Genomic DNA, 23,944 nt, shown 5'->3' with positions numbered 1-23,944 from the left:
ATAAACAGCGAATGTCAGCATTATACCCAGTACATTCTTTGTAGTCTGGTTTAGCAGCAAAGTCGTGGTCGATGGCAGGAGGCTTGTAGTGGAGATGAAAGAGTCCGCCAATGATGATATCGCCATCCTGGAAAAGCCCCGACTAGCGGGTGTTCCCCACCGAGGACAAGTCAGTGCATGAGCCACCATGAGGCCCGGCTGCCTGCTCACCAGCCCGACCAGGATCACCAATGAGGCTGAGGAAGTCCAGAACCAGGACAGCCAAGACATGGATGCACTGTGAATCGGAAAACACGCATGAAATATTCTCATTAAAACACCGGCGATTATTACAGTTCAACAACAAAGAATTATACGACCTACACCTGAGCAGTACTTTTCCTCAGTGGCCGCCTCCTTCTCTCTCTTGTCGTTCCGCTATTTCTAAGTGTCACCAACTTGCCCAGGGCGGAATGACGACCAAACAAACGCCCTTCTCACAAACACGAAGCAAAAACAGTCATTAAAGGCATTCAGGCAGCTGTGTTTTTCGCGAGCAAAGCAACAAGGCCACAGAGACAACTGGCTCAGAGGAGGCCAGTCTGTGACCACAGTTTTGGTTTTTAGATTTTACAGTCAACTTTAATCATGTGAAAATATACTTGGTATATTTTGCGATTGGCTGGCAACTAGTCCAGGTCCAGTCAATTTTTGGGGGGTTTTCAAGAGTCCCTGAAAAGGAATAAGTGGTATAGAAAAGGGCAAAAATGGATGGTTTGTCAGAAGAGATATTGGCCATAATCTTTGCTTTTATCGCTGATGTGGCCAGTCTTAGCGGTGATTGCAAGGTGGTTGGTACCAGTTGGGGCAGCAATTCTCCAAACCCAATGGTGGACCTAGTAGAAGAGCTACAGACATTTTCTGCTGCCAACTAAAACATTTGAAAATTGATTTTAAATACTACAAACCTCCCGATTGCCCCGGCTCACTTCGGTAACACTTCAGGTGTGTGGATCAAGCAGAAACTCAGCAGAGGTGGCAAATCCAGGTACAGGAAGTGACACAGCTTGCTTTTAGCCACGGTTTGAGAGGAAGCATCTGTGGCTAAGCCGAAATTTAAGGTGATGGTTGTTGGAAAAATCCCATGGATGGCATGTCGCTTCAGTATTGAAGAATTCTATTTGTGTGTACTAGAGAAGTAATAATTATTGGGCGCAAGGCCCATGACTGAATGTCCCTGTAAAAAGTGAGTTGGTTTGCATTACGGGCAATAAGCCAAACTTGTTTGTGGTCAATGTTGGTCTAGGAGGCATAGGCTTGGTCACCTGTTGTGTTCATTCTCAGAATTTTAAACTCAATTTATTGGCGCATTCCATTCATCGAGGATGTCTAGTTTGGAGGCCGGAGAAGATTATGTCTGCTTTTGCCAAGTGATGCCCTCCTGCTGGTTTTATAAAGGTTTGTGCGAAATTTGTAGGATTAGAAACAGATGCCTCCAAATCGGAGGCCATTGGCTTGGGCATCAGTTTATCTGTAAATAACCTAAATATTAGAAACTGCACACAGCACAGAGCAGTTTTAAATCACTGCAGTTGTAATTGGTGACAGTGCAGTTTTGGGATATTAAAATTTTAGTCCAGTATTGGGTTACATTGGATCGTTTAAAAAAAACGAATCCTGCTTGTTGCAATAGTCGGAAAGTTATAGCAGGCAAAACAAGGAATAAACAATTTGAATGGTATGACATTGCCATCTAGTGGTTATGCTTTGATATGTAAGGTTTAAGCAGTCATATTGTGCCCCCCCCAAAAAAGTGTGTGAGTGACCAAGTTAATGTTGACGAAAACAAATAAAACAAATTAAAATTGAAAAAAAAAAAGGTTTTTTTTCCTGAAATCACATAAAACAATAAAAATGGTAACTAAGTGAAAATACATTTTAAATGAATAAAGCAAAACTGTCCTTCGGGTTTGGCTTGATATCCTCAAAGCTCAATGAAAACATTGAGTAATAATTAGGAGGCGTTACAATTTGGTGTTGAGCCACCAATGTAATACTGCAATTACACTGCAGAAGATCAGAATATTGTGCGCATCTTAAATATTATTTGCTGCTTCTACAGTTTGAAGTTGAAATTGAAAAGAATTGCGTCTATGAACATTTTGAAGAGGAGCAGGTGGCTCGGCTGGCGCCGGGACAGATGAGGCGGCAGTGGAGGACGTGAGCTGCAGCGTTCACAGCCACATAAGACGTTATATGACCAAGGAAGCAGGGAAGTGTCGGTGAAGAGATGCGGCAAAACCCTCCAGGGACTTCCGAGTGGCAGTGAGGCCGTCACGACTGATGGCTTGTCAGTGGGAGACTGTTTGACGTGTGCTCAGAGAGCCTCTCGAGCAACAAGGGGCCGGCTGCTGCTGACTTTGGTGACCCCGGACTGTAACCAAAGTATTATTTCCAGAATCCTCTTAAACCATGAGAATGACCCTTGCTGTGCAGCATGGATGGCAATCGTGGCAAGTCTAGTTTCAGCCTCCCTGTGATCTCTGTGGAAGGTTTGTATGAATTCCAGACACACACTTTGCCCTTAACTCATTCAATACCATTGACGGCTAAATACGTCTTTTTTTTTTTACTCAGTTGGTAGTGAATGAGTTAAGCTTTTCTTGGAAACTATGCAGATGTGTGTAATTAATTTGAAGTACGACTCCATATGCTTTGTTTTTAGATCAGTTCATCTTCATGCTTCTGGAACAATTTTCTCTTAGTAGCTTTTTTTCCCCCAATATATTTAATAATTTACTTAACGTTCATTTAATAAGGCCTAAACTCTAAAAATAATTGCATTGACTGGAGGATCCCATCGAAGGTCCGTCGGAAAAATGCTCAACGCTGAAAAGGGAGCAGGGCAGAATGCTCGCGATGGTCAAAGTGGCCTAAAAGAGGTAATTACCCAAGCCAGATGCTGTGTTCATGCGGGCATCAGCCTTCTACTCCACAAACATTAATAATAACAAGGTGTGGCAGGTTAACTGAGGGCCTACTTGCACAGGGCAACAGGTGTGCCATTTGTCAGCTCCATTACAGCCATTTCATGAGCAATTGCACTTCATGATGTATGATGAGCCTTATTGGGGCTGTTTATGACATTTTGCACATTTATAATATAATAAAAGTGAGGCTTGGTAACATGAAGGAGAGCTCTATTTTCCCAAATTGTACTGACATTTTGATGGAAAATAATGCGGATTATATATATATATATATATATATATATATATATTTTTTTTTTTTTTAACTCTGATAGAAATATTTGCATCATTTTGGACACTTTACGACAAAATTTCCAAATACGTTGGAAAAGAGAAGAGACAAAACAAAGCAGGGTGAATGAAAATCAAATACTTCATTGTTTTTATTGCATTGGTAGGAAAATGCTCACATTCTTTAGATGAGCAACAATGCAAAGAAAGAGACGGTTTAACACTGGAAAAATAAAAAATAATACAATTACAACTTTGCTACACTCTCTTCCTCAGCCTCACCACTGTACACTTATTTGCATTCCGTTACGAGTTGTACAAAATAATAATCACCAGAATTGACAAGTTTGTATTCTGTATCAAAGCAATTAAAAAAATAAAAGCCTTTATGTTCCACATTTTTTTTTTTTTTTTTTTTTTTAGGACCATAGACGGCAACAAGTTCAGAAGCACACAAGTCGATACGCAAGATTACAGCCCCGTGTGGGCCTTCGTCCTCCGCGGTGGGACTGTTCATTCTGTGCAAAAGTTGTCTTTTGTGTAAACGGGTGCATAGTCATGCTCGACATGTTCACGTGTAGTTAACATGCACAAACATACGGTCAGTGTACAGTCAGAACAAAAGACCATCCGAGGAATCAAAGACAACAGCGGAATAATTTACATGTAAATGAAAATCATCACGTGACCGAGAAACAAGACTTTCATGGTGGTGACCTTCACTTGTTGTTTTACACGCGACATTTTCCGGTTATACAAAGAAACATTCCGCTTCATAATCCAATCTTTTTTTTTGCTTCAGTGTCGCAGTTTTGACATCACAGGGACAACAATAACACGTCTGTTTTATTTCGACATTAAGCAGAATATCGACAATACACCGCCAGACTAGAACAACTTTTAACTAGTAAAAACCATGAACATTTCTTACACGGATCTCATGCTTTAGCAATGCTGTTTGTATGGCATCATTTTGAATGTAGGCAGACAAATTGACCTCTGTCTTTGAAGTTTCCACCATATATAAAAGTGACACAAAGAAATCATGCAAAACAAATCAAGGAGGAGAAGTAGTTAGTTAGCTTTTGGGTTAATAAGCTAACAACAGCTAGAGATGGGAAAACGAAGCTTCAAATCTGCTTCTTGAACCAGTTGTAGTATTTTTGGACTCCTGTAGATGGCACTCTCTGTTCAACATTGGGCTGAAAGCACACTGACTCGACATCTTTTAAACCCTTTATTTAAACCAACAGTGTCTCAATACAATCACTGGTTTATGAAGCAAATTTGAAGCTTCATTCTCCCATCACTAACAACAGCATACCATTATTACACGGTTATTACAAATATAATGCTTACCTTTCCTTTTATTTTTTTTGGGACCAGATTCAACTGACTACACAATCGATCGCTGAGCATTATCCAGAGTCGGCTGTCACAGGTTCGACAAGGAGATTTTGCTAAACAAATCAATATGGAAGCTAACATGTAAAACTCAAATGAGAAAGGGAAACAATTTTAAGGAATAACACAGTTCCTCTAAAGTTGGCCAGCTCTCCAATTACTATTACAATCATTTAAATGCCTCCAGGTTTGTCGCATAGCCGAGTTACCTCAGCAACTTGTCAGATCTTGTCTTCTCTTCATGTCTGTGGTAAAAAGCCGTCTCGTACGCAGTATGAGTCAGCATTATTTTATTTATAATGAAAGTACATTGTTTACCTTAGTGTCGATAAAAGTGTCAGTGTTGATAAATGAGGGTCTCAAATGAGTCACATAGCTTTATATGGGTTTGTTTTAGTTGCGGAACTTGAGATGAAAAAATATCCCTTCAAGTTTTTCCACAGCATTTCAACCTTAATTCTATTATAAAGAGCCCAATTTATCTTGTAAATGAGCAAAAATATTGACCAAATTTTAGTCATAAATTGTATTACAGAAATCTTTCCCATGTTGTGATTGACCGTCTGCATTTTCGTCATATGGCTTAGCAAAGTTAAATTTCTGTTGACTTACTAAAAAAATGGGTCTGATTTAAAGGCTTTCCTTTCAGCGTACGTTAAACGTAGAAGAACAAGGAAAAACTGAGAGATACTAAACGGTTGTGCAACGATCAAATTATAAACCTTGTCGGCTGCAATGACATTCCCGCGCAGTTGAAGCAGAGTTATGACTATCTTTTTCAAACTCTGAGCCCTTTTCTGTTCTTGTGCTACTGACATCGGTGGGACTGGAGTGGAACAGCAACAGTGAAACCAGTCCAGATCCAGATTTAGCACATCACTGGTTAGCATTGCCTCTTTCAGACGCAAATGATTAACTCGTACAGCGTGAGTTGGAATGTCTAGCTTCAGGGAAAACCTTCCATTCATTAGATTGAAAAAAAACCAACCGTTATCTCATTTTAGTTCAAAGCTAAAGTCTAAGCAGGAAGTAGACCTCTGGCTCTGATGAGAACTGGGAGGAGTCTGACGGAGGAAGTGAGTCATTGGTACAGTACCGTTTTGAAAGGTGATCACCATTTCCACACCGTGAATATGTACAAGCTCCCTCGGGATGTCCTCTGTCCTCCAGCTGCCCGAAGTAACCTGCAATGTAAGAGCCAGTCGAGTGTCTGTTCACGGGTGAATTCTGTGAGGCTGGTTTATTCCTCAAAACAACCCCGCCTCCGGCAGTGGTGCCGTTGACCATGGCACCTGAGCGTGGTTTCAGGGCCTCCTGCTGTCTTTCGCGGGCGCGGCTGTTGATGTGGCGTACACGGCTTTGGCTCCGAGAGGATAAGCGACGGGTGAGTGGTGGAGGGGAGTCGTCAATATCCTGGGAAGTCGATGGCGGTGGGGACTGCACTTCGTCATCACACTGAGGAGACTGACACATTTCTCTTTCACCATCGTCAATCTCAAGACTGACCAGTTTGCGCAACTGTTCTGTTAGCGGGTCACGAGATTGTGACTGGAATGTTCCTCCACCCATGGTTCCCATCCGCTTTTGTTTCCTCATGTGTGGAGTGATGAAACTGCGACTAATGATGTGGTACTTGCTCTGAAAGTTACATGAGATGTCTTCAGATGTCAGATCCCCGAGAGACTTAGACTTGCACGGAGTGTTGACCTTGGAATCAACGGTAATCGACTGGGGACCAGTTGATGAAGAGCGCAGAGTTGTCATTTTTGGTGCTTTGATGTCGGATTGTACCTGAGGCACAGTTACATTTTGGTTCCAAGAAGGTTTTGGAGTGGACACCTGGATTTGACTTTGACAGCTTGGGTGCGAGACTGAAGGGGGTGCAGATTTTGATGAGGATGTGATATCATCGTAAACCATATCAAAATCAGAAGGCGGTGAGTAAAGGCCTCGACCGTTATTCGCTGACACCGAAGAGTGAACCTTTTCTGAAGAGGAGAATCCATTTTGCAAGCATCTTTCCCGCTCCATGACTCGATATCCTTGCCTCCCCTTGTGAGAATTGTTTGGGATCTGGCTGCTCTGCTTTCCTTGGTGAGAGCCATTTGCAATTAGGCTGTTGTAGCCTCTCTGTTGTATAAAGTCTTGATTATAATTCAAATGATCGCTTTGAGGAATCGGGTAGCCGTTGTGACTTAGTGGTCTCGGTTTGTAAAGTTTAGAGTCTAGGATTCTATGAATTGGAGAAGATCGAACGCTGGGTTGTTGATTGGGTCGCTGATACAAAGGTTTACTGTGAGGGCAGGAACACGGTGTTGAAAACATTGGGTACTGCTGAAGGTCACGATATGGCAGAGGATGTCTTTGTTGAGAGTATTTTGGAGTGGACTCGTTTTGGTAAATAGCACTCTGTGTTGATGGACTATCGAAGACCTCCCATGCTTGTCTTGGTGAGGTCAACCTCACCTCTCGTGGCTCCTCATCAACATTCACCTCCACCTCTCTAAAAGCACTACCGATGTGGTCATGGGACAATGGGAAAGACTTATTCACAGGTGAAAGTGTGTATCTTTGAGTAGAACTCCTCTGTTGTTCCGTTATAGGTGCCGGTGGATCAAATACTTCCTCATACACACTCTCCTCTACCTCTGGATCTCTGTTCCTCCCACCATTTGCAGTCATATCATCCCAACACTTATTGCGAAGGCTCCCTAAACCTTGAGCCACTTTTGCCGGAGAACAAACCAAGCTGCTTGACGGTGTGCTGTTCAGAGTACTTCCCTGAACGTGGACTGACTGAATTTTCGGGTTGTACACTGATACAGGGGGTGATAGCATCTCCTCATCTAGAATGGTATAGACCTCTTCAAGCTCAGCGGTTTCCGGACTGGAGAAGAGAGCAGGGCCCGTTGAGTCTGCCCGGTGAATCGTGCACGGTGAAAGGGTGATTCTCCCAGCGGCAGTTTGGTGATCTTTTTGGCTGGCTGACATCATTGGAGTAGACCTGATATCTTGAAGCTCTCTGGCGGGAGAAAAAGCACGCTCACGAGACGAGTTGAATTCATTTTGGTCAGCAGTGCTTTCAAATTGACCAATCAGAGCTGATATGGAGCCTCGTGTGTCTTGCTCGTTGCCTAAGGACATAGCGTCAATGAGTCTGGAGATGGTGCTGTCGTGTAGTGAGCTGGGACTCTTGAGTTCACGGTCCATGTTGACAGGGGAAAGAGGGGTCACGGAGGAAGGGGCAGAGGAAGTCGAGGATGAGGACACAGAAGGGGCAACTGTGAACGCAGTGCTAGTTGAGGAACTTTCTGGTTTATCTGATCTACACTGATTGTTGGTAGAAGGTTCTGAGGGGTTCTTAGATTGATTGACTCGATTGCTACCTGCTTGGTAATTGACATAGTCATCCTCATTTCTAATGTTATCATCACCAACAACCAGATAAGAGGCCTCCGGTGGTTTATTGAGATCTTTTTTCCAGTTGTTGTCCAGCACAGAGGGGGATTGGATGCTTTGTTGAATGGAAGCGGATGATTTCATGAGAAGATCCACAGAACAAGATCTGGCTCTGTCAAAGGAGTAAGCTCCTGCGGACACATATTGTCGGACGTTAACAAGTAGAAAGACGGAAATTGAGTCTGTCGAAGGCAAGACATCAAGCCATCCAACAATAGCCATGACGACAGTTAACAGTCCAGCCAATACAACGTAAACCACAGACAAATGGATCACCGAGTACGACTGGGAGGGAGAAGCTGGAGAATGAGGCTTTGGAGTCCATGTTTTTAAACATTGTATCGGGGAAAAGAGATGATCAGATGGGACTGATAAAATGGGATCAAATGGTACAGCGATATAGTTCTCATATCACTTTCAGAAAGCCCCTTTTCCGTTGCATAGCACCCTCTCGGCGTGGATTGTCTTATTCAGTCTGGGTTGGTTTGTTTTTCACTTCAAAATAGTACCACTGCAAAAAGCAAATTGCATAGAAGCCATCAGTCAGAATGAGATGCGTTAGTAGACAAAAATGGAGGATAGTTGAGCCTCCTGTTGCTGTTGACCACAGTAGGTCGACGTATTCAAGAGAAGACTGTGGGCCGAAAGAAAATCGGTCAATGTGGAAAAGGAGAGACTTTGAAGTAAAATACTACAGTGTCCTAAATTCAATCCAGATGCAAATGCTCGTTTGTGTGAGCAGCATTGGCTTGAGGTTGAGGTTCAATTCGGGGCTCAGAATCCCAACTGTCTCACATACCAGAAATAACACCTGGAAGCATCTCGTTTTGGGAGCCGTGTTGAGCCGAGTAGGTACCGTGCAGCGGGAAAAGGGCTAAAATCGAATAGACTGGGAGGACGCAATACTGGCATGTTTTTGGAACGATGCAACCTTCAGACAAGAGGCATGTAACTCTGATTTACCTGCAGGAACATCCTAGTCACTTCTCTACTATCAAGAAGCACAACAAATGAAGATGGGACAGAAAAGGCATGTTAAGGCATCATGGAGAGCAGGCGGAAGTCTGTCAGTTCACATGTTTTACAGCACATTTGTCCTTGAAGTTGACAGCAGAGAAAATCAGCAAAGGAGCTGCATTTGAGATACCGTATGTTCTGTTCTCATCTAAACTTCAGTACTTGAGTAAAAATTGTACTTTCTGAATCCTAATTCAATTGTACAAAACCAATTAACCATGGTATGATAAGACAAGATAAAATTCAAATGGAATGAATTAAGTTTTAGTCAGAATAAACTGAGAAGCCAGGACATGCACGCAAGTGTCGCTTTGCGATGTCGCGCAAAGTTGCATTTCGAGTTGTGTGATTTTTCTCGTTCTTCCTCCTGGCCATTGGTGGTGGCTTGGAAAAAAAAACGCAAAGAGCCAAAGCTAAATTAAAATACTGAGTTTAACTCTGGACAGGATGGTCAAAAACCTTTTCTCCTAAAGTATGCTTAGAGAAAAACAAAATTATGCAAGAGCCACGGGCATTCTGCACCGTGAAATTTTTTTAGACGTCAAAAAGAATCATTCAGTGCAGGTAAGAAAATGCTTGGCAATTACATATGTTTATATACATTATATTTATTTATTTTTAAAAAAAGGGAGGTGATGAAGCGGCAACGTGAAGGAATTTCAGATTTTTTTTTGGGGGGGTGGCCAGTGTCCTATTCGTATGCACTTTGCATATTCACTGCCATTGACGGATATAGACGTCAAAGAGTAAATTCATTCTACCTTTGATGGCAGTGAATGAGTTAAACATGGACGTGAGTGATGAGAAATAATTTCTTTTTATCGTCCCGTTTATCACCTCGTGTAGAAAGTGTGTAATCTGTAATCTTGCTGCTAAAAATTGGGATGGTGAGCCGCAAACGGCCCTAGGGCTGCAGTTTGGACACCACTGACTTGGGAGGTTCCACTGTTTTCTTTGATGAACTGAGCCTGGTTTGCTTATAAACATGAGTGCTGATTAATCTAAAATGTAATGAAATGAAATAAAAGAGAGAGTCGATACCCACCAATGAGCGCATTCGCACCCACGTCATGCTCCTTGTCTCCGGAGCACAGCGTCAGCTGTCCCTGCAAAAGCCTGTCTAAAGGCATGGAGATGGGTCTGTGGATGAGGGGGGGCCGGGCCTGGGGCCTCTTCGCCGTCCCTGGCTCCTTCCCCGACACACCCTCCCCGACCGCCTCGACGGCCACAACGTTCTTGTGCTCCGACACGGAGGCCGCGGACTCAGACAGCGACATCTTGGTTTTTTTGCGGCCCTTCGCCGGGGCGCTGGCGGTTCGGCGCAGGAGGTGGTCGCTGATGGAGCGCTTCCGAAGGCCTGCTGAAGTTGTATCCACAGAGGACTTGGAAGAGCGGTTGAACAAACCGCGGATACCTCGAAGCTGATTTCCCTGAAAAAGAAGCACAGTGAGCGCAAAGGGTGTGGAAATGTTTTCTAATGTTTTCAACCCTCCTTGCGTCTTTAGATACCACAGCAAAACGTCAAAAGCTGTTGTGTGGGTTGAGCAAGCATGCATACATTTAAGTATAAGGTAAAAAAAAAAAATGGGTAGCCCCTTTTACACGGCTTGCAGAAGGCAACATTTTGTCATGGTTCTGCATAATCAACACGAACACAGATTGGCGGAACCCAGAAATGTTTCACCTCGGGAGGTAGAATCAGAGCCATGACAGAAGCGGGGTGTGAAGTTAAATCCCTGACACTTGACACTTCTCAAGATCGCCGCTCATCATGTTTTCTTAATGCGGAATGATGCGGAGGCGGCTAACAAAAAGAAAACTCGAACGATTTGGAAAAATAGGCTAATTGAGATCCCCTCCCTCAATATTGCGATAATGATTTAATATGCAAATATTTTTTCAAGGTCCACTTCCGTGGGATTTTTTTTTAAACAACAAGCAATAAATCAATCTGTATTACAATAATAACAATTTATAATACATACTATAAATATGATAAAGGTTAGCTTTACGCTAAAATAAAGGCAAATGAATCATGAATTAAGATGAAAGTCTGTTAGTTCTTTTATGTACTTCAATTGGAGTTGTTAACACTTTGGCTTGCAGTCTTTTAAGCGTTGTCCGCGACAGCGTCACAAAATTCTATCAAATCAACATAAAACATGACAACAGACAGATTACAACAAAAAAAAAATCTGTGGCTTTAGTACGTCTACTTTTCATTATTTGAAACAAACATGTGGATTGGACTTCTACAGCAATGAATTTGAAATAAAATAATTTGTCTGTATAAATAAGCATCTATCCATACATTATAAAAATAAAGCCGATTTTTTTTTTTTCGCCCTCATTGCAGCCTTTGCAATTTGAAAATTGCTTTCGCTGACAGAGTGAAGTCGATTTGATTTGAATAGAATTCTTCAGCCCGAGTAAAAAGGAAAAGCACACACGTCAAAACACAAAAAGATTCTGTTACGGCTCTGATGCGGCAATTTTGCAGTATCTCTGTGTGAAAGAGGCTTGCGTGACATGGGTGCTCAGTGTCACACGCAAATACAAAGTGGATTTTTTTTTTCCATGCATTTTTCCTCAAGAGTTCATGCAGCACCACACAGAGCGTTCACAAAGGCATCCGGATACCTTGCTGGATCCTAGAAAGTGCATTATGGTAAAGCTGGGATTCAGGACTAGAGGACTCCACTAGAAAGACAAAAGGATTGGCAGAGAACCGGATAAGCAGTGGCTGGAGAAAAGCGCATTTCCTCAGGCCCGCTCCCCAAATATATTCCCACTGACGTCAAAGCGGTTCAAACGGCAGTCAGACGAGGGCGGCGGGATACTCACTTTGCCGTAGACGTCATGCACTGACACGTGCACAAAGATGGACGCCTCCGTCAGGCCCTCCAGGTAGACGTGTCTGTAACCTGGCGAGAGATTTTTTGAAAAGAGGCGAGAGTCAAAGCCGACGTGACACAAAAACACGACCCGCGGCCATGACGCCGTCAAGATATAGGAAGAAACATTTGTTCAAATGTGACAGCGTGTCATGTCAGGTCTGTCTAATTGTGCGCTATATTAGAGCCGCGATGAGCCCGGCGGCGGCGAGGAAATGCGCGCACGAACCGGGCATGAGGCTGCTGAAGGCAACCGTCCGTTGGCCGATGAAGTCTCGTCCGATGGGGTCGTGATCCCACACCAGGAAGCGCACCAGAGCCACCTCGGCCATGTGCAACGTGAAGGACAGCGTCTCCTCCCAAACCGGGTTGAAACCTCGGGAGAGACAAAATAAATCAATTAGAAAGTGTCGACGGGGATGTAAAGAGACACAAGTAGCTTCAGAAACATTTTTTTTTAACGCACCCTTTATATTACATGCTACTCTATTTATGTCAATAAGATTTGAAATTCTGGGGTAAATATTTTGAATGAAACTGACATAATGAACTGCTGCTTTTTTAATTTTGACATCTGACCGATTCTAGGATACAGATAACAAATTTTGGGGGTTGAAGTGGAAATCAAGACAAAAATGTTCTTTGTGTCTGGTCTCAACAGCATTCTGGTGAATATTGCATTCATGGAATAAGAATGAAGTAGAAAAATCCACCCAGGGCTGACAATTTATCCTGTGCTGCCCCCTGCTGTTGACTGAAACTGACCTCAGAGTGCCCATTGGACGGCTCACGTGACAGTTGCAAGACTTTTGCAGGGCAAAGTCTACATGTGCAGAGTAATTTTCTTGGTTTTATGAGTTGTAGTCAAATTCAAATGACAGCGCAAATCAGCACTAAGGCATCTTCATTAAATTAAAAAAAAGAAAAAAAAAAGTTCTTTCTCAGTGTCACCGGGTTTTATGTTTCCTTCTCAGTGTCACCGGGTTTTATGTTTTCATTGAATTTAATAATTAGTCTATATTTGGCTTTTTATATACTGCATTTTCCGGTCTACAAGGTGCACTTGTATATAAGCCGCAGTAACTCTTTTTGAAAAAAAAAAATAAAAAGTTTTTTAATGGGGTCAGTGAAGTGCACGTGAGTTTGTGGAGGCTGTTTGGTTCCAAGTGTTTTAATCTAGATGGATTTGATGACACTATCGGTGTCCCGCTTTTCTGCTTCCCTTCTGCCTTTAATTACTTCATGTGACTTTTTGATCTCACCAGCACTGCACAGACGTTCTACTGCTTGCCAGTCTGGATTTTTTTTTTCCCCCATCCCCTTACCATTGTCATCCACAACCCGCGTTTGCTCCTTGCAGCAGTCAATAGGCAGTCCGATAATCTCCACTTCAACAAAAGGATCGATGATCTGGGTGAAAAAGACTTGATGTTAAAAATAAATTATCACAGATTATTTTTAATTTCTTTTCAGCATTTACAAATCTGGTGAGAAAATTATATCAAACCCTTTTTTTTTCTTCAACAGACAGACTTTGAGTGTGTCTAATGTATTCAATTTTTTAAAAGTACCTCTCCTCGGTCCCCCAGCATGGAATCTGGCGGTTTGGGCAAATGCTGTCCGCTAATGACTTTAAGAACGAGCTGCTTCTTGGGACACGCTGGAAGTGGGTCATCACTAAATGGGTTGAAGGTGCCTGCAGGGGATGTGAAACATCACAGCTTTGATGTGAATGCCATCACTCAATAATACTCAAATACTGTGGATGAGCAGTTTTTCCTCTTTGGTTTAAATACAGAGAGTGCAAACACACACAAAAAAAATACACATATCTAAGCTAAGTTTCTTCATGTAACAAGATTGACCCAAAACACACACAGAAGGACTTCATCAGGGGGCAAAAGGCGGGTCAAGTCAATCACCAGACCGTAATCTAATGGAGCATGCATTTCGACTCCTGAAAGGGAGACTAAAGAAAAAAAAAAGATATTTTTATTCAGCACAGTATAACATCATTCAAATAAATTAAATAAGCTCACAAAGATGATGGAGGCCACATCACCGCTATAATTAGCTTTTGTTTTATCAGCCATGTTAAATAAAGTGTACTGTGCGCGAATTATCCAAGGATGTATACGCTCTGATGTGCACAAAGAGACATCAAGTGCCAGAAGAAACTGGGCGTGCGAGAGAGAGAGAGAGAGGGAGAGAGAAAAAGACACTGTCAGTCAGAGAGCGAGGTGAGGCGCTCGCATGGAGCGGTGCTGCTCGATGGGGTTGTGGCAGAAAGGGGAACTGCAGTACCGTAATATATGATGTAAAGCGCATTAAGAATATAAACTTGTGAACGCAATATGGCATTTGTTCGTATCTACGAATGTTCGGGAATCGTACGTTTGTAAGTTGACAACTACCTCCATTTGTTTTGGTTTTCGTACAACTTGATTTTGGGATAACATTTTGAAACCGATTAATTACAAAAAAAAAAAAAAAAAACAAGGATCCAGTTTACTGTCCAAACTATGTATATTGCCGTACCTTTACACATGGGCGGGGGCTTGAGGACGTATCCGCTGCCTCCGTTCACCATGAACTTGGCCCTGTTGAGCTGCATCATTCGGCCTTCCGTCTGGTAGTTGAGCGCCACTGAAGGCAAACATGGAAATATGTAACATGGAATCCTCACTTTTAAGTAGATTTGAGCTCGTGAAACTCCTTCCATGAAATTTGGACTGTCGAAGCTCGTCTGCTTTGCTACCCCAAAGTCAAATGGTTGTGAAGAAAAATTAAATGCATCTGTAACTCTGACAAGACAAGGATGAGCTGGCGTACATGCGATTCATCTGGAAGAACCCCATATAAAAAATACTTTGGGATGAACTTGATTAAAGACAGCTCAAAAATGTATTTTCAGTAAGAGCCAGGTTGCAGCGTATATTGATTTTAATGTCAGCAGACGCGCAGAAAGGCTGAAGACGAGCTTACCCAGCTGACAACCGACATTCCAGTAGAACTGCGGATTGAAATTGGACGAGTCGATGCGGTACGCCGAGGGATAAATCCGCGACAGCTGCCGCTGATTGAAAGCCAGGAAGTGCTCGGCTCGGTGATTGACCAGAGACTGGGCTCTGGTCTCGCTGAATGACAGGACGTCGCCCGGCGTTCCTGTACACAAACGGGGATGAGGCGTGTTTCAAAAAATGAGATTTTAAATTGCAGTGGCACTATATTTAAGATGGCGGGGGCTTTCTTTGCACCTTCATTGAGACATTCTTGCGAGGCAACGGAGTTGGTGAACACCACCAAGTTTGACAGATCTCGACTCAGCTTCATCGTCTTGCGCTTTCTTCCTCCCCTACAACAAAAAGTCAGAACAGAGTCAAAGCATGGACAGTTATTGGAAGATTAATTGGGAAAATGAAGGATATTTAGGTTGTGTTAGTATAGTATAGTAGAATTATTTTAAGACAGTAGTCATTAGTGAGGGAAAGGTTTATGGTGCTAAGAAACAAGGTGATTATTTTGTATAAATTTAATATTTGTATTTGTTATCTAACTTCCATATATTTTAGCACTATTTTAAGATAATTGTATATTTTGTCAAGTATGTTTGTATTGCTTCTAATCCTGGTATATATTTAATTTAATATTTTTATTTGCATTTTTTCTGTTGTTCATGTTTTCAAATTTTAATACATATTTTTTTACTCTTCCTACTCTCGGTACCTCTAACCTCTGTATGACTTTTGTGACTGTAGGAAAAGTCTTCAAATTTCAATGCGAAAGCATGACATTCAGGATTTTTTATTTTTATTTATTTCTTTGCTGTGAAATGTCAAAACCAGTCAAATTTGACCCCAACAATGTGTAAGCAGCAGCAGTGATCAAAACTTGTCAAGTATGTGAGAGTGTTTTTGCAAGTTCACCTGTTAAACTGTCCTACGGCGTCCCGTGTAGACGTCTCCTGCTCGTCTTCCTCCTTCTCCCCACTTTGGCACGTCAGTCGCGATTTGGAGTGCCTCTGGACAAAACAGACAAAACAACACGCGATATTAGTGGCTGACATATTTCCCATGTGCATGCTTCACACGTGTCTCGTGCATTATTGCATGTAAGTGGTTGATGTAATAAATGCCAGGGGAGTTTGTGTGTGAGCTGAAGAGTCCAGTTGAGAACAGTAATTACGACAGGGTGCAAGCATCTTGCCAGCACATTACACGCAAACGCACATAGGTGAACATGAGGGGGAGGATGCAAATGATGCAACGTGAGTGGCATTTTTTGAACAACAACAACAACAACAAAAAATAAAAAACTCACGATCAAAGCTGGTAAACAGAAAAGTATGGAAACTAGGGTCTAAAAGTGAATGCAATTTTGTTTTTTACATAAAATAAGATGGATGGATGGATAATACAATAAATTGTAGCATATCTGCTGAATGAAATGAACTTAAATAAAATAAGTGCTGTAATTAACACTTTAAAAATTAATAAATAAACAAATTAAAAATTGTAAATGCGTTCAAAAATAAAATACAGGGACGCAGTAAAAAAAAAAAAATTAAATTACAAAAAATAAATAATTTACATCTATAGATAAAGTGCAGCCCTGCAAGCTATAATTGCAAAAATAATTACAAAATAATAATTAAGTAAAAAATAAGCCTTGGTTGCCCCAGTTATTATACAATAAAAAAAAAATCAACAATAAAATGAGATTACCGGATCTTGATGCCAAACAGAAACATGCGATTCAGAATATGTATGTTACACTTTTTGCTCAGGATATTAAAAGCTACTCAAATAAGGTGAAAACAAACAAAAATAGTTGCAATGTGGATGACAACATGCCAAATGGAGACATGGCGTTATTCAGCGATCATGCTGTCTACTCGTCATCTCTCCAGTCCATTTATAGCCAAGCGGGAAAAGAACGCCGATGCTTGAGTGAGAATATCTCTTCACAACTGAAGCATAATACCGCGACGTACGTCTCAAGTGGCGATGGCCAACGTGCAGTGAAATTCACAAAGCTGAGCAGTGCTGCCTTGCGGGGAGACAATTATGGTCTCAGGTTTTGGACAGGTGTGATACTGACTTAGCCACCACGTGAGTGTCTGATGTTGCTCACACTGGTCCAAGTAAGGCTCTAGGTCAGGGGTGTGCAAACTTTTTGATTGGGGGGCCACAATGGGTTCTAAAATTTGACAGAGGGGGCCGGACCAGGAGCAGATGGATGGGGTTTTTTTTTTGGTAACCTCACCTCATTGGAGAAAAAAAAATACATTTAATTTTAAATGAAAGTGAACAAAAGCATTACGACAAATTATCTGTGTTTAACACGCCAGAGTATTTAGAAAATAAAACATCAACAAGGTTTATTCATTTCTTTTTTTTTTAATCAAGTTTGTCGGGCCGGTTAAAATGTTTAACGGGCCGCATGTGGCCCCCGGGCCGTAGTTTGCCCACACCTGCTCTAGGTGTTTGTATGAATGCTCAGATGCATGGAAAATTCAAGGGAACGTTGCATATAAGGCCAGTGACTAAAAAGATAACGATAAATTGTTTCATTTGCTGCTCGTCTCGGCCACCAATCAATGAAAACACAGTAAGTGGATCAAGGAAGCTCACCTTCTGTTTGAGTGTGGTGATGAAGGATCGGCTTTGAGATTTCTTCAGAACTCCCCTGGAGCTCTGCAACACACAGCAGGAGGGAAGTAAAAAACGAATCACTTGAGTTGGCTTACGTTACAGAAAAAACACAGAGTGAGCAGTCACTGCATTCTTAAATCCTAAACAGCCGTATCAGACATTAAGAGTTGATTTATTTATTTGTATTTTTTTTTAATGGGCAAAAGTGTTTTATAAAATAAGTGAAGACAAGAAATGATCCAATTTGTGACTTCTGCGATTTGTGACTCCACTATCTTCACAATATCATATTCGGGAAATTTGACCTAATAAATAAATATTTGTGACGTACTCACTGAGGACTTTATTTCAATGTTTCAATTTCAAAGTTGATGTGGTTTGTTGCTAATTGTCTTTTGAATTTGTTATCAGGAAACTTTTCCAGGGAGACCACATGGTGAAAAGTCAATTGCAACCCTTCAAGCATGTATACCCATCAAGTTTGGCGATGATCCAATCAATTGTTGAAAAAGAAAAAAAAAAAATTTACGGGATCTGATATATTTGACCTTGCTATTGAATTTTGGACCTGTCGAAAATTGTTTATTAAATGAACCCACGTGAAGGAAAGAAAGCCTTTTTGTGTTGCTTTGTAACTGTGAGAATGAAATTGTGAAGCTGCCCGGCAAAAAGCCCGCTCTTATGTTCAAACTGCATTCAGGAAACACTAGCTTCTAAAAATAGCGCAAGAAGCTAAGTGGAGAAATGAAATATTCAGCAATGCCACGTCAGACTTTTCGTTTTTCATCACTTTGGAGCCATTTCGACACACTGCCTATGCAATGTGTCCATAGATGTATGCGGGATTGTCGTCCGGCCTTCCGCACTGTACCTGGCGGAGGTTCTTTTGAAGGCCTTGGTGCGTGGCTCTCAGCAGAGCTCTGATGCTAAAGCTGTCGGCGTCTTCCTTGTCACCGATGCGAGACTCCTTCAGGAGAGAATCCAGCTTCTTCCTGATGTGAGACTCCACTTGGTGTTGGTGACCGTTCCCCTGCGAGGAAGACGGGAGTGGATGGTTGGATCGTGTGGAATAAATTGCTGATTCCTTCAAAAATGAACAATTTCGTTTTGGGATTCTCACGATGATAAAAACTTTTCAATTAAACTTAAAAAAAATAAAAAATAAAAAAACGGAAATTCAGACATGCAAAACTGTACTTTCAGCTGCATTGACAGCTTGTACCTGGAAATACGTCGGGTCACTGTTATCTCAAAAACACCACTCTATAATAATTATTGTGGTAGGGGAAAAATAATAGAAATAATCTCTGAGTATGATGCAATGTTCATAATCATTTCTTTATAGGTGTCCGCAGCTACTCCTGACTCAACCGTCAACTCCCCTATAGGCACCCTCACTATTTATCGGCATATTCCAAATTCATTACAGCCCTTTCCCAACAGCGCACTCGGAAGCAATTTAAAATACAATTTTGTTACACGGGAAGGAAGGAAGGAAGCAAGCAATTATCATGCATTGCAAGCCGCTCGCATTAAATTTGAGTCTACAGCCAAAGATGCTCATCTGGTTGCGCTTTTAATGAGATCCCTATGTTAAAAATAAAAGAAATGAAAAGCTGTCTGTCACTCGACTGTTACCGGCCCTTTAAAAAGGAGTACGCTCATCCAAAGTGGCATCTGCGGCCCACGCGCCTCCAGCTAGATATGGGAGAAGGCTGCCGTATTTAGTCACACAGGGGAACCATGTGACAAATGATTGCGGTGCTGTCTTGCTTTATGTCATATTAATAAGGAGAATACACCAGGGCATCAAGAGATGAAGGGAAAATGTAGAGAAAGGTTTTCTCAATAGGACAGAAGCAACGATGAGCCGCTTTCACGTTATACTTGCATTGCCCTCATGCACGTGCGACGCCATTTTTCGACATTAAGTGGTCCGACGGTCTTTGTGCCATTTGTTTTGATATTTTCAAGCCATTTTAAGCTGTGTAGTATAAAGTGAGTTAAATTTGCAACAATATATTCATTTTTAAAATATTTTCAAATTGTTATCGCTTGACACTAGCTTGGGTCTTTACAGTCTACTGTAATCCTGAGTGCGTTAAAGCCGTCAAATTTGGGAAAGAGAGCCAAAATTGTATTTTTCAGCCATTTATTGAATCGGAGAATTGGTCAAACACACTCAAAGCACACGCACGCAGAAGCTGCTGAAGTTACAGCAGGCGCATAGACGTACACACGTATTCAACACTACAATATAAATTGTATTTTCTCTCCAATTTATGCTGGCAAATGATTTTTAACAAGGATTTTCCCCTCTTGCGTGTCGTGACTTTCAACAGATGGCAGTATATTTTTCTCATTCAAAGCATGCAGCAGCATTTCAAACGGTGGCTGAGGAAAAAAAAAATTTGTCGACACAAAGTTTTTGCACGTAAGCTTCGTCGGCCATCCACGCAGACGTTTCCAATCTTGCTAAGTGTCCATTGTACTGTAATGAAACCACTCATGTGCTTTTCACAGTCTATTAGCACCCTCTACTGGTGCAAAGTTAAATTGCAGACAAGTCACATTGGGAATAACTGCAAGCACACTGTGACCCTAATGAGGGACAGAAAATCGACAGATGGCTGCGTAAACACAGAGACGATATATTTGGCACAGTTTGGGGACAATCTATCCAGTTACTCGCGTATTGGATAAAATTAGTGAATGGGATAATCAATTCTAAAAAGATATGATAGAGACAGCCCGATTTAAAAAACGTAAACTGTTTCCTACAAGGGTAGCTTTGCAACTGAAATGAGAACGTCTCATGTCTGATTTGCAGTTTTTGCGAAATAATTCTTTCCTAAAAAAAAAAGGTTAGCCGAACCATCGTTCCATTCAAGACCAGTGTTGAAATATGAACATTTTAAGTTCTGCAGTGTCTCACATTGCTGTTCTTGAGCTTGAAGTCATCCTCAATTTCATCGGCGCTGTCATCGTCGGACACCTCGCCTTCCTCGGCATCCGCAGATAGATATGCAGGGAGACGCTTGCCCTGCGCGGAGTGAAAGAGATAAACATTCATAGAGCTCGAAAACCATTTTTATAGTTTTTGTGATTTTGCTTTGTAATGTTGCTAGTTGATAAAATCCAGGATTTGGCCAAAGTTTATAAATATAATTTAAAGTAATTTAGGATAATAATTACTAAGCATTAAATCAATATTAAATTTAAAAAAATATTTTTCAGTTTACAAACTGGAATAAAAAAAAAATGGCTTCTGTCAATGGATTTAATTTGGGGATTTTTTAAAATGTATTTATTAAAACGTGCATAAAATTACAAATGCACAAGCAATCTTATAAATCATTTGAAGTGAAGAAGGCATGTTCATGAAACCCCAAACAGCATTTCACTTAATTAGTAAAAATAAATAAATAAATAAAATAAAAATACATAAAGTATAAACCCCAAAGCCCAGAGTTCAAAGAAAAACATATTTAAATATTCCAGCAATCTTGCAACTATTGACACCAATCAATATTTGGACAATTTTTCGATTTATGTGTAAATTGTACCCACACTCTGTCCTGGGGTTAAATGACAAAAACAACTTTTGAAAATCATTCATTCAGCAATTTCATGAAGCAAAAAAACAAACAGACAAAAAAAAGTAGTGATACTGGTAATAATATCATACTGATCCCGTTTTTACTAGTTGTCAGATTGAAATTAACTCACATATCACTACTTTACGCATGTAATTAGATGTTGACTTCGAATAAAGTGGGTGGTAACATGACCATGGGAAAATGATTTGGCTCCCAGGGTGACCCCGGTTCTAAAAATAACACAGAGAAAAAAAATAGTACTACACGGCTTAAAGAGCTCTCAAAATGACTCATGTGGTTTTTTTCCCAACGTTGGCACATTCCTACACACAAACACAAATGTACAATCTGCTGCCGACTCTCAGAAAAAGCTCCCCGAGAGAGCGCATTACCGAGGGTGTGAGTGGGAGGATGGAGATTTTCTAAGATCCTCCATTTAAAGCAAAAAAAAGGGGAAAAAAAAAAAAAATCAATGGCCAACCCTCTGCCCTCTGCAGTCTCTTAGTTGACATGGCAGCCCCCTCATTTTAAAATGCCACTGCACGTTTTATGACTAATTCATGTTTTTTTTCTTCATCTGTCCGTACTCTCTGAGGCTGCAGAAGAGTTGAAAGAGGACTAAAAGGCTTCGTGGGAAAATCAATACGGCTTTTTCACTTTTTTGGGCATCTTCGCTCAGAAGAGATAAAAGCTTTTTGCCGGGGAACAATGCATTCCTCTTTTTCACGCCGCAGAGGGCACACATAAAACTATACACGCTAGAAAGCTCTCTCTGTCTTTGTGTGCACCTGCAAAAAGCTTCTCCTGCGCTGTTAAACACGAATAAGTAAGCCTCCGCCGCATTACGTCACAGCTAAAATCGCTGATTCTTTTCGGGTCACAAGAACAAAGTAGAAATGGAGATGATTCCCGAATTGCGTGTACTGATATGAAATCATGTGCTAGATCAGGAGTGGGCAAACTTTTTGATTGGCGGCCCACAATGGGTTCTCAAATTTGACAGAGGGGCCGGACCAGGAGCAGATGGATGGAGTGTTTTGGTAACCTCACCTCATCTGAGAAAAAAAAATTGATATTTAATTTTGAATGAAAGTTAACAAAAGCATTACAACAATATATATGTTTTGGAAAAACCACAGTATTTAGAAAATAAAACATTAGCAAGGTTTATTCATTTAATTTTTTTCAAGTTCGGCGGGCCGGATTAAATCGTTTAACGGGCCGCATGTGGCCCCCGGGCCGTAGTTTGCCAACACCTGTGCTACATATTCTTTTAAGGAATGCTTCTCATATGGTGGTTGTGAGTGAGTTGCAGACAGGTCGAAAAAACTTGAGAATTTTATTTTATTTTTTTTTCTTACACAAATACTCTCGACTATAATTGTGACTTTTTCTGTGTTAGTGTGTAACGGTGAAGTCCACTAAAAAAAATCTTTACGATAGTATGTTCAATCCTGGTCTAAACATGGTATTCTGATTAATATTGCATTTGTGGAATATGAATTAGGCAGAAAATAAAAAGCTCACGGGGCAGCCATTTTGCCACTCGCTGTTGACTAAAAATGACATCACAGTTGCTCAGGGTTCAGCTCAGCACCAAGCAACATCTCGACTCCTCTTTGAAACGCAATAGGATTCTTGTTGTGACCCAGCAGAAAGACGTCTAAAACAGTTGGCTTGGAGAATCAACATTTTGTGACTTGACGTCAGCGAACGTGAGTCAGAAGACAATCAAAAGGAATAGGATTCCTGCGCTTGGATACAAAACATTGCTGAAATAACAAGCACTGAGAAGCACTTGTGCAGCATCACAATCATGCCAAGGTGCACCAGCGGGATTGCGACAACTGAATCTTTAATTTCCACTTAATGATCAGCTCTATTATTTATGCGATGCTCACATTAAGAGCATTTTCATCACGCAAATATTTCTGCTTTTTATCTGAATATGTCAGCATCATGAAACAGATGATATGAGAAGTTTTAAAATATTTAAATCATCCTATGGATCGTTAAAATGGTGATTTGTTCAAAAATCTTCAGGTTGAAGACGAACTTTTACTTTTACGTTTCTTTTTGCATGAAATCTAATTTTACCCTTCACTGGCTGCTTTTCTTCTTATTATGAAATAAATTGAGCGAGTTTAATTTATTCTTTAACCTTGACTGGAGCACAATTATTTCCATGATGTTTGTGACTCCAAACACTTGTTTCTGAAATCATTTTTTCTCACTGAAAAAAAATGTAAATTTCATTAAAAAACATAACATCAAAAAATAAGTTTGTTTTTTTTAATAAGAATGAAATCTTTTTTTAAAATGAATAAAGGAGTAATGGAGCCCCACAAATATTTTAAGGATGGACCAAGAAAGAATGGTGTTTTTTTATTTTTTTTTTGTCCGTCCCTGTAATCGTCCCAAACAGGGTCAAGTACTGCGAGTACGAAATGAAATCTTGTTATGCTCTTGACTGTACTAGCCCTTTAACTCAGATGTCGAGAGAGTTTCGAAAGAGAGAGTGCGAGAGAGCGCAACAGAGTGAGAGAGAGAGAGAGAGAGAGAGACTCGAAGTTGGCAAATAGATGCAAGTGAAGGGCGGCTGTGTGAAGAAGCAATTGAGAGCCAAAATCATCTCAAGTTATATTTCATTTTAGTAAAGGGATGAAGTTCAATAAATG

At 41.0% G+C, this 23,944-nt stretch overlaps 1 protein-coding gene across 4 annotated transcripts in view; it reads right to left on the bottom strand.

Annotated features, from left to right (window-relative positions):
* Window positions 1-3,358: 3,358 nt before the first annotated feature.
* The window catches only part of plch1 (phospholipase C, eta 1), a 54,172-nt gene continuing 33,586 nt past the window's right edge, over window positions 3,359-23,944 (bottom strand). For 3 of the 4 annotated variants that reach the window (XM_088300490.1, XM_088300491.1, XM_088300488.1), the window contains 14 exons: window positions 20,603-20,710; window positions 18,539-18,697; window positions 17,647-17,709; window positions 15,940-16,034; window positions 15,271-15,368; window positions 14,999-15,178; window positions 14,552-14,659; window positions 13,585-13,709; window positions 13,339-13,423; window positions 12,243-12,389; window positions 11,964-12,043; window positions 11,760-11,819; window positions 10,165-10,549; window positions 3,359-8,233 (listed from right to left, as the gene is read on the bottom strand). In XM_088300490.1, the coding sequence (XP_088156616.1) occupies window positions 5,655-8,233; window positions 10,165-10,549; window positions 11,760-11,819; window positions 11,964-12,043; window positions 12,243-12,389; window positions 13,339-13,423; window positions 13,585-13,709; window positions 14,552-14,659; window positions 14,999-15,178; window positions 15,271-15,368; window positions 15,940-16,034; window positions 17,647-17,709; window positions 18,539-18,697; window positions 20,603-20,710 (4,272 nt within the window). In that variant the 3' untranslated portion in view covers window positions 3,359-5,654. The remainder of the gene's footprint in view (window positions 8,234-10,164; window positions 10,550-11,759; window positions 11,820-11,963; window positions 12,044-12,242; window positions 12,390-13,338; window positions 13,424-13,584; window positions 13,710-14,551; window positions 14,660-14,998; window positions 15,179-15,270; window positions 15,369-15,939; window positions 16,035-17,646; window positions 17,710-18,538; window positions 18,698-20,602; window positions 20,711-23,944) is intronic. The other variant, XM_088300489.1, reaches the window with a different exon arrangement.

Source organism: Idiotropiscis lumnitzeri, chromosome 7 (genome assembly GCF_059441095.1).
Source record: "Idiotropiscis lumnitzeri isolate Australia: NSW breed Sydney's pygmy pipehorse chromosome 7, RoL_Ilum_1.0, whole genome shotgun sequence".
NCBI lineage: Eukaryota > Metazoa > Chordata > Actinopteri > Syngnathiformes > Syngnathidae > Idiotropiscis > Idiotropiscis lumnitzeri.
Note: the sequence above shows the minus strand (reverse complement) of the source record. Positions and strands in the feature narration are given on the sequence as shown.